At 40.4% G+C, this 10,983-nt stretch overlaps 1 protein-coding gene across 1 annotated transcript; it reads left to right on the forward strand.

Moving 5' to 3' along the window:
• The first annotated feature begins 833 nt into the window (after nt 1-833).
• Nucleotides 834-9,652, forward strand: aspa (aspartoacylase). Its single transcript, XM_063204065.1, has 6 exons — nt 834-1,328; nt 3,152-3,347; nt 3,733-3,826; nt 4,281-4,388; nt 6,290-6,399; nt 8,271-9,652. Exons 1-6 carry the CDS (start codon nt 1,087-1,089, stop codon nt 8,463-8,465), a joined length of 945 nt encoding a protein of 314 aa, XP_063060135.1. The 5' UTR covers nt 834-1,086; the 3' UTR covers nt 8,466-9,652.
• The last annotated feature ends 1,331 nt before the right edge of the window (nt 9,653-10,983 follow it).

Below are 10,983 nucleotides of genomic sequence, written 5' to 3' on the forward strand. Positions count from 1 at the left end.
GTTACTAACGGGGACATGTCAAAGAATTAGCTGACTGGGGAGACTTTGGCAAGTAAAGTGTTGGGGACAAAAGTGTAAGGATGTTCACACATCAAAGGCCTGTTTTCAGTTGACATGTTATGGAATATATAGCTGTGTGTGTGTTTTATGATTTAAACTACTCCTGTGTCTCAGAATGAAAAATCATCCTAAATGCAGACAGTTGAGAATGTAATGTATGTGGGCAGATCAAAGATTTTGTTGTCTCTCTTTTTTAATTCTATTAGTTCAAACATAAGTGCACTGACTATTTTTTTTAAAGTAGAATTAATAATGTATTTTTTGTTGATCACTGTCTGGTTCACAATGAATCCTTTAGTCTACACTCAGTGAATGCCTTCATAATGTTCTTTTTTATGTAGCTATATGCCATGCAAAGATTATTGATCCAAATACCTTTTGAATTTTATATTTTCAGGTATGTTATGATGGTGTTTCTTTCTATTTTGTATATCATGATGTTCGTATTTGTGTTCCATGCAAACCTCATGTAGGCATAACTGTTCTGAATCTTTCTTAAAATAAAAAAAGGATATTGTAAAACATACACATATTTTTTTTCAAAATAAAACAACAACGGTTCACATTCCCTGAGTAGTTTGCGCGCATTCTTTATGTGTTAACCCTCTTATCCAATTAGGCCTAGCGCTTATGTTTTCCCGACCAAGCTTGTCTGCTGCTGCTAAGACCCAACACGTGCTGCGTGTTCTTGCATGTTTCTGTTTATTTTAGACTGCTCACTGCTGCTCATGGACTGTCCTCGGGCCAGAGGAGTAAGCCATGAACGTGGGCCCGTGCTGTGATGGTTTGACATGTAGGGCACAGACAGAGGGAGGATCTTGAAACCCAGCCCCTTTGACTAATGTATAATCACGGAGTTTTGCACGGTGACTGAACGCGGACTTTCAAACGGCGATAGTTATGTAATAGCCGACTGGCTACTGTGCACGGAACAAAAGCTCTGTCAGTGCTGACAGTAACGGTAACTTTGTCCCGCAGGTTTGCCTCAACTGCTCTGAAGTGAACAACACTCCAGGAGCGAGCGCAATGACTTCGCGTTGTGGTGTCTGCTGTTACAGCGAGGCAAAGCGGGTGGCTATTTTTGGGGGCACCCATGGAAATGAGATGTCTGGCATTATGCTCGTAAATATGTGGGCAAAGAATGAAGCGGAGATTCAGAGAAGCGGAGTGGCGACGAAACCTTTCATTACAAATCCCAGGGCTGTCGAGAAATGCACGCGATACGTCGACACAGATTTGAACAGGGCATTCACACAAGAGAATCTCAGGTAACGTGTTAGAAAATTCACCAACCTTCTGGTCTGGTCTGTGTTGTATGTTCAAATGGTGTGCCCAATTGTAAACATTCAGTTGTGGTATGCAGACGTATCTGAATTGATATTCATTTTGATATTTACTTTGTACTTTGTACTCGCTAACAATGTTAGTGACCTTCCAAACAAGTTGCACGGAATGTGAGTTAATTGCTGTGTTCGTTTGCCATGCACATGTTGTGACTTTCCAAACCGACTACTGCGGTGATTTGACTTGGACATCAATTGCGTATTCGTGCGCTCTTGGACGCGCGTAAAAGTGAGAAATCAATTCGTTATAACCGCACCTGTCAGACGGGGTCCTGTGCTTTGGTCATTAATGCTCGCCCTGTTACAAACATACATTTAACAGATGTTACAAACATGCAGGCAGAGGTGTCAACTCCTGGATCTGTGATATTCATCCGTAGCCTAAACGCAGAATTGGAAACAGACAAGAATGCGCTCGTGTCATAGGCTACGAGCGAAATGTGCAAACGTTATTTGTACCCTGCGTTGGGATGTTAAGCTGCCTGCCATTGTCCTTAATGGTGTCCCACTGCATTAATGTCAGGATCAGCTGTGTTTTCCTTTGTCTTCCAAAAAGCCCAATGCGCCCTCGTAGCATTATGAAAACAACCTGAATCCATGGACTGGAGGGGGGTATGGCTATCGTAGCCTAAGCGCAGTGAAACGTAAACAATGTCGTATTTTTAATATTCCACAGAGGTCGTTATGGAAGAATACCCGCCATCATTACCAGGCAATGGATCTGATTTTGTGTGCGCAACACGCGTGACAACAGTTAACAGAAATAATGATAGAAAAAAAAACCACCACTGTTGTTGACCGCGATACGCAGCCACATGAAACACAGCTGTGACGCTCTGTGGTGAAGAGGTGTCGACCATTGATACCAGTCAATAATAACGTCACATGACTAACAACCGACACAAGTGGTTCAGGAACGAGAAATAACCCAAGGCCGCTTTTTGTGTCAATAACGCACTGTGCTCATTGAAAGCATGGATTTGGTTTCAAAATAGAATATTCCCTGCATTACCGATATAGCCTATTTTTTAAGAGACATGTTTTACCTTTTTAAAATCAAATTAATTTTCGCCAAATCCAGTCATGGATTATCTGATTATTACTATTATTATTATTATTATTATTATTATCATTATTATTATTATTATTATTATTATTATTATTACTACTACTACTACTACTACACTCTCCCTTGACTTAGCTGCTGTCCACTGTGTCAGTTCACCAAGTGCAGCAATGAACAGGGGTGTGTGTTGCTACAGGTGGTGTTGGTGGGATCCACATCCTCAATGCCGGTGGTCTTGTTATGCATCCGCAGAGCAACAGGGGGGTTCTCACTATTTTGTTGGGCAGACGAAGAGGGGTGCCAAAGGGGGAGGACAAAGGGGACCGTTCTCCCTGGCCCATATGGAGAGAGGGGCCTGAAATTGGGTCCTCATTACAATGTATTAGGTGGGGGGCCCTTTCAGACGACTTTGTCCTGGGCCCTACCAAAGCTGTCAGCGACCCTGCCGAGGATAGAGGGAGGGTGGAGAATCCCATCTGGACTGGTAATCTGGCATACTGGACACTTCCCTGTGGACTAACAGTTAAACAGCTGATTCTGTTGTTGGGTATTTTATAATTTCTTACAGACTGACCCACGATTTAGAGGGAGCATACAAACAAAACTGCCCAGGGCTTTTTTGTTCCCTTTTCAGTCCACTATGCTATTGTGTGACGACAATTAAATTGTTATTTCTCCAAAGTGCCCCTTGTGTGGATGAACTGCCCTACGAAGTCCGGAGAGCGCAGGAGATCAATAGGATGTTTGGGCCCAAAGGGTCAGCCAGCGCCTATGATGTCATCTTCGACCTCCACAACACCACCTCTAACATGGGCAACACGCTCATTCTGGAGAGCTCAGCCGACCACTTTGCTCTCCAGATGGTTCATTATATTAAGGTGAGATCAAGACTTGAACATTAAACCAACTAAAGCTAACACAGAAGCATGACAACAAAGATTTTTCGTGTGAACTATTAGCTTAAGTTCTATGTCTCTATGTTGTATGTCTGTCAACTGAACCTCTTTTGGTCAGAAGAAACCTTTGAGACGAAGGAGGAACGTGTTAAAGTTTCCCAAAGTTAGCTTGCTTACAATTTAATGCCATTGCATACCAAGAGCTGAAAGAATGGGAATCTTTACAGATGATGGCTTTATATAATTTGCTGTGTGTTAAAGTTATTAATATCCTTGCTCTTGAAAGACATGTGTTTTTGTGTGGCAGGGTATTCACACTGATTTCCCCCTGTTTTGTGACTCACTTGTTTGTTACTTTTCCCTGCAGAAAGCCCTTGCTCCAGCGAGTTGTCCTGTTCTTTTGAATGAGCACCCACTGCTTAAGTATTCAACCTCACGCTCTGTAGCTAAGCACCCCATTGGTAAGACCAAAGTACAGACTTGAAAGAAAACATTGTGTGAAATGGCAGTGCTGGCTGTGTGAAACATTTTTTCCTTTTGCCTCCCACACAGGACTTGTGTCCTTAGATCTCCTGAGTTTCATCACAACAGCATAGCTTTTGACCTTGATTAATTCTGTTGGGTTATTTGTTTGTTTTAAGCAGTCAGTTAAATGGTTCACGACATATACCATTTTGCTCGAAACCTCATGTTTTAAAATCAGTAATGGGAACTTGGTGTCACTGACTTTTTCAAATGTATTTTTATGGTGTCGCTCACTTAATTTTTGTTTTCTTGGTCTATATTACTTTGTTCAGTACTCAGCTCTTATGAGGTAGATGTGTGTATGTGTTTTGTTATTTAGTTTTACAGTAGTGATAGAGTGCCTGAAGCAGCAGTGACGTTGTAATCTTTTTTTCTCTGCTCTTATTGCAGGACTTGAGGTTGGTCCGCAGCCTCAGGGCGTATTGCGGAGCAACATCTTTGAGTCCATGAGGGTGATCATGAAACATGCCCTAGATTTCATCGAGCTTTTCAACAATGGTGAGCACACAGTACATTTTCAGCCACAGTCAGTGTTGTGAAAGTGATATTGTGGTCACCAGAGGTGTCAAATGTACCGGTAATAGTAAAAAATACACATAGGTACCATATCTGAGTAACCATTAGACCTGTCTACTTGTGATCGTACGATGAGTTGACTCTGTGGTGGGTGGTCCTTGTGGTGGGTCCTTGTTTGTTTTTTTTGTTTTGTTTTTTCAGTAACAACACAGTCTATCTATCCCATCGGGTACAATGGAGTAAATGGTGTAACAGCTATGTAATATCATGTGCTAGTGTTGTACTTACACCATGCATTTACTTTCACTTTTGACACTTCCGGTGGTCATACACAAGCCTGATGCACACTTTTGTCCACACACACAAAGCTTTGAATGTCCCCGGTAAGCTTTTAGACGGAGTGAAGACAATAATGCTAAAGAAAATCATTGCAACCTTCAGTCTAGACAACCTAAGTAAAGCGTAGATTGTGAATGCAGCCCATCAGACATGTCATTTCACTTCAATTTTGGAGATCGTACAGTGCAATCTCCCATTATTCCAAACTCTCTGAAGCCCTTAATGTTATGCCCTGAAGCGACAGTCTGTATTTTAATGAGTGACATTTTGAGGTTGACGCTCATGATCATGTAAGGGTGCTGACTCACAGTGCTCCTCTTCGTTCGCTTCAATTTGAAGAAGGAGAAAAGGACTAAACCTAGACTTTGACTTTTTTTTTTGACTAAAATACCCTCTTTGCCAGACTTCCCTTTTTTGTGCTATTTCGTGCATGCGTCGCACACCGTGTGCTTTGCAATGTCTGCATTTCCCCCAGGTCTAGTGCAATGTCAGATTTTCCACTGTCTCTGTGGTCTCAACTCCACCCCTCACCACCCCATTCCCTTGCAAACATCCCACCACCCAATCCACTGTCCCGACATAAACACGGGTGTGTGGGGGCCAAGTGTGGGTGAGTGAGTGGGGCACAGCCTCTGCTTGAATAGAGTGGTGAATGGAGCTCTTGTCGGAAATTGGTCGGCGTCCATGTCATTAGGAGGGGAGTTTGAGCTCGGGGTGTTCCAGTCTGGTGCCGTCCGTGGACCAGCCATGTGCTACGGCATGAATGCCTCACTGTGGTGTCGAGTTGTTTTTTTTTCTTTCTGCCTCTCTTTTCCTTTCTCTTCCGTTGCTTGCAAAGAACTCTTCCCACGTGTTGATCCACATGGTCTGATGTTTTGCGTGTGTAGGTGTGTGTGTGTGAGAGAGAGAGAGAGCGCAAGCATCAAATGGACATTGTTACTCACACATGCTGAGATATTGGCCTACGCGGCGGTCGTCCATCAGCGAATAAGCAGCTGAATGCCATTGTCCCATCATCTACTAAGAATGTGTTTGCACACACTCACCAACGTGGCGTAGCAGAGGAGTGCAGCAGTCGGCATAAATATGGTGCATCAGCAGCATGGCATGATTACTCGCCCCAGTGGAAACGTACAGACCTTAATGCCAAGCAGACCTTTTTTATACAGATGGTACACAGTGTGCACATGTTGCATAATCAAATTATTGTGTATCGCACATCACCTGCATCACACTTGTGTTTTTTTTCATCTGTAGCTAAAAGTAGATCATTTGTTTTTTTTGTTTTTTTTTTAAAGGTAAACACAGAAGATAAATAAGAGACAGGACACAATAGACCAGTGGTTCTCAACCTTTTTTGAACAAACAAACTTTTACCTCTGTAGACAAAGCAAACAAACAAAATGAACAAAAAAGACTCCAGCCTCTCCCTCAAAGATGGAGCCAGGAGTGCAGTGGTCTTTCCGATGCGATCATTTGGCATTGTTGATGAACCTAATTTGTATTTGTGTGTTTTTATTTGTTGTTGTCTGTCTGTTGCACAGGTGTCGAGTTTCCTGCCTGTAGTGTGGATGTATTTAAAGTTCAGGAGAGGATGGACTATCCCAGAGACACCAATGGCAACATTACGGCCATGGTGCATCCGGACTTGCAGGTATAAAGCACAACATTGTGCATTCGACAATGCAGGTTCATGTATATTGTTTGACCTGTCGTTAAGGTTGGCGCTCATGTTCATGTAAGCGAAAGACAGTCATTTCCAACCAAACATTCTATAAAAAGATTGTGTTCAATGCAAGATTCTAAAATTCCAAATTGTATTGTATAGCGCCCAGAATTCTATATAACTATCACTGCCCAAACATTCCCATCACACACTCTTAAAGATTAACATTGCTATTCAATTACTTAGTATTTACTTTGCAATTACCATTTTTTACCCATTAGGTACAATGCAACTTCACTCTGTTACCCAGTTGTTACCCAGAAAATAAACAGTAATTAGGGCACTGTAAACAAAAGTGCCTGTTTTAGAGGAATTTATGCATGTTTTTGAATTTATATTGCTTATGTATTTTGCTCTGAAGTTGTTCTCATAAACAGCAACACCACCACTACTGTAGGTGCATCCAGATTTGCAAGCACGATCATGGCACAACATCATACATTTGATTATGCCATTTGTTCCTATATATGTCATTTTATTTACATGTATTTTGCACTGAAAATTGTTGTCTCAAATGGCAAAAGGGTGCATCTTGTATTTACAGGTTGAGTATACATGATTTAGCATTTTATTATGTTGGTTGCTTTTTATATGCAATTTATTTTGCACTGCAGCACCCAAAAATGAGTTCGTTTGCTAAGATATTTCCACGCTGTCATGAATACATTAGCTTTTAACTTAGAGCTGGGAGGCATTGCAGGATGATGTCCGTGAAAGCGCGTGCATGTTCCTGTGACTCAGAAAGCCATGCTTGTTTCCTTGACACCAAGGCCTCTGTATTTTTCCACCCAATCACTGGAAAAGAAAGAAGGAATCTGTTTTGACTGTCTGTTTGAGCATGGTGAATGAATCTCAGTGTCTTGAAGTATTTTCTTGAAATGCAGCCGACTTTGAAGGCTGGTTTGTATTGTTAAAATTATCCATTTATTAGGATGAGCTGAAATGGATAAACTAATAAATGTTAAAACTTAGTAATGGAGGCTTTGGTGGACCAAAACATGCAGTCTTTAGCAAGTTACACAACCAAGTCTGAGTGCATCATTGCACATCTGTATATCCCTCCCATTCATCAGTAACCAAAGGTCATTGGTCAACTTAGGGGTCAGTTGACATCCTGGGGAATCTAACTATTGTTTAACATAACATAGACAGAGAAATGAAGAAATTACAAGAAAATTATTTCTTGTATGTGTCCACTAAAACTGACGTCTTTTTTGGACCGCGAGTCGCATCTTTCTTTCAGTCAGAGTTTCAGGAACCTGTATACATAGCGACCTTGGGTGTTTTGAAAGGTGCTATGTAAAATGAAAGTATTATTATTATTATTATTACTATTATTATTATTATTATTATTATTATTACTATTATTATTATTATGTCACACAGGCAAAAACTGACTAACCTTTTTAGCAGGTCTAAAAGGCGTTAACTAGCACCTGCCCTGGGGCTTTTTGGACAGATTAATGACTTATCTGGTATCACTCCTCTTAGCTTGTGTCAGGTTTTTAAAGGTCTGCAGTGCATTTTTACATGTGCAAAAGCTGCCTAACACACTAAAGACATGAGGAAAAGCAGAAAAGCCTCTCAGGGGGCCGGTAAGCTTCCTCAAGAACTATGTAACAATGTATAACTATGTATATATGTAACTATGTATACACCTCAGTGTATATCTTTCCTGGTAAAATAAAGCTAAAAACTAAAACTAAAATGTAAAAACAAAGTTTTCTTCACTCATTCTGTTTTTTTCCTCTCCTTTTCTTTCCCCTTGTGTCATTCTACGTTCTTTCACTACTCTTTAGGATTGTGACTGGGAACCTTTGAACCCAGGTGACCCCATGTTCCAGACTTTTGATGGCAGAACCATCCCATACGAGGGCTCCAGCCCTGTCTATCCTACCTTCATTAACGAGGCGGCCTACTATGAGAAACAGCAGGCATTTGTAACGACCCGACGAGAGACATTGGCATCTTACGCCATCAGAAAAGCAGAGTAGTAGTAGTAAATCATAGCTTAGGATGGACACACAGGTGGTACTTTTTGTGTAACCCTGACACACAAATAACAATAATTCTGAAATACTGTAAGATTATAAAACTGCACTTTTGCACCGATTTGTAAAATCATACAAAGAAATGCTTTTCCAGAAACTGCTTAGTGTGAGAGAAATATTTTTTAACACCTATTTTACTGCTAATCTTTGAATCAACTATGCAAGTAAATTCCACACGTGGGAGTGTGTTATGTAAAATACTGTATTTTGAAACATTTTTTTGTAATATTCTTGTTTAAAAGCCTTTGCTGGCAGACTCCATAGCTTTAGATCTATTTTAGGAAAGAAAACAAGATTTGTATGTCTTAAAGAATAATCGTTTATGTAATTCATCAGCTTGACTGGGCATTTTATGTAAATATTCATAACAAGCTAAAACACTCCTCTTTAATCTTGCGTGCTTCTCAGGAATGGGAGATGAGTCGTTGTGAAAGCAGATACACACAAATGACTGTATCATCACACTTCATAATAACCTCACTTTTGGTACGTCCAGTCTTTGGGTAATGGATTCAAATAGCCTTAAACTCTTCCAGGAACCTTTGTCTGTGAGTCGTGATAACACTGGTGCTGTTCCTTGTGCTCGCCTTAACAAAACTGGGATCATTTTAAACTTTAAGGGGCAAGCCCCATAGATGTGTGTGCAATACATTTTGCCCGTGGCATACTAAGAGGAAAGATATTGTTATTTCCTTACTTGTCTCCTTTAATAGTTGTGAGTTAATTGATCAAGTGCATTGTGGTAATGTCGAAATGTGCAAATGACTTTAATATGAGGTGAAATGTTTCTAAGCTCGTGTACGTTTTCCGTCATCGTATGGACATTGGTAAAAATGTTCTAAAGTCATTCTGGTGGTGATGTCCTGGAGTATGTTTAGCCGTTTCTGGTGATTTAAGAGTCTTTAATGTCAGTAGATTTTTAAAGTCAAAAAGCTATGCAATATTTTCTATGTATATGCGTAAAATATTTGATTCTATTGTCTTGTCCTATAAGGTAAAGTGATGTTTTCATGGCACCATATGCACCTGATATAAATGTGTCTGAGCCGCCTTTGAGTCTCCATTTGTTCTATGTGGAAAGGTTTCTTCTGTTGTACTCTTTTAGAGTTGCTTTAAAACATGAATCTTAACTGGTTGGTTTTGTGTGTCATCCTTACCTGCCTTGCACGTACAGTATTACCTGTTTTTGTTGGAATGTTGGGATAACCCCCACACATGGTCCTACTTTCCCAAACCAACTGAGTCCTTTCCCCACAAGCTCACAAGGAGGCAGCCTAACCATAGAAAGTATTTTCTGTTTTCATCTGCACTTTGCTGCTGCACTGGTTCTTAGTTTTTTTCTTCTTCTCTACAAGTCTGGGGTTGGATTGAAGCATCTGGCTGGCTGCACCAAGCCCGGCCCCGGGGCTTAGGTTTGGCTCCCCTGCCCTAAACAATGACAAACAGTAGATGTTCATGTATGAATCCTGAAGGTGTCAAGCAGCATAGAAGATCCACAGTACATAACACACAAGACATTATACTCTTCATAGACATTTTTGCCACAGCATATTAACTTACCTGTAGACGCGCATAGAATCTTCATTTGAAAGGGTGTGTGTTCATGCCTGATTTAGAACGGCTATCAGCCAATCAGAATCGAGAACCAGACCGCACAGTGTTAGATCATACAATATACTACACTATACATATTAAGCATTATTAAATATGCACAAACACACACTCAGACCAGCAGCTGTGATTAGATGACAAACATGGTGATCACTGATCAATCAATCAAAGGTGGCCATGCAACAAAAAAAGCTTTCATGTACAAATATTTGAAGACATACTTTACCTCAGAATGGATACTAAAATTATCTGCAAAGGACAATTGAGTTGAATTTAGGGGTGCTGTGCATGGCGCGCTAAGGCACCTTCCATACAGTGAGGAGAATAAGTATTTGATCCCTTGCTGATTTTGTTGGTTTGCCCACTAATAAAGACATGATCATTCTATAATGTTAATGATAAAATGTATTATAATATAGAGAGACAGAATATCAAAAAGAAAATCCAGAAAATTACTTTGAAGAATATATTTTAATTGATTTGTATTCCATTGAGGAAAATAAGTATTTGACCCCTCTAGTCAAAAAAGACAAAATACTTGGTGGCAAAGCCCTTGTTTTCACATACAGAGGTCAGATGTTTCTTTCAGTTAATGACAATGTTTGTGGGTATATTAGAAAGGATTTTTGTCCACTTTTTTTGCAGATCATCTCTAAATCACTTAAGTTGTATGACTGTAGCTTGCCAAATGGGAACTTCTGTTCCCTTCACAGGATTATTATAGGGTTAATGTTTGGAAACTGTCTAGGCCACTTCATGACCTTAATGTGCTTCTGCTTGAGCTACTCCTTCGTTGCTTGGGCTGTATGTCATGGATTATTATCATTTTGGGAGGCCAATCCATGACCTA

Source organism: Engraulis encrasicolus, chromosome 7, assembly GCF_034702125.1.
Source record: "Engraulis encrasicolus isolate BLACKSEA-1 chromosome 7, IST_EnEncr_1.0, whole genome shotgun sequence".
Classification (NCBI taxonomy): domain Eukaryota; kingdom Metazoa; phylum Chordata; class Actinopteri; order Clupeiformes; family Engraulidae; genus Engraulis; species Engraulis encrasicolus.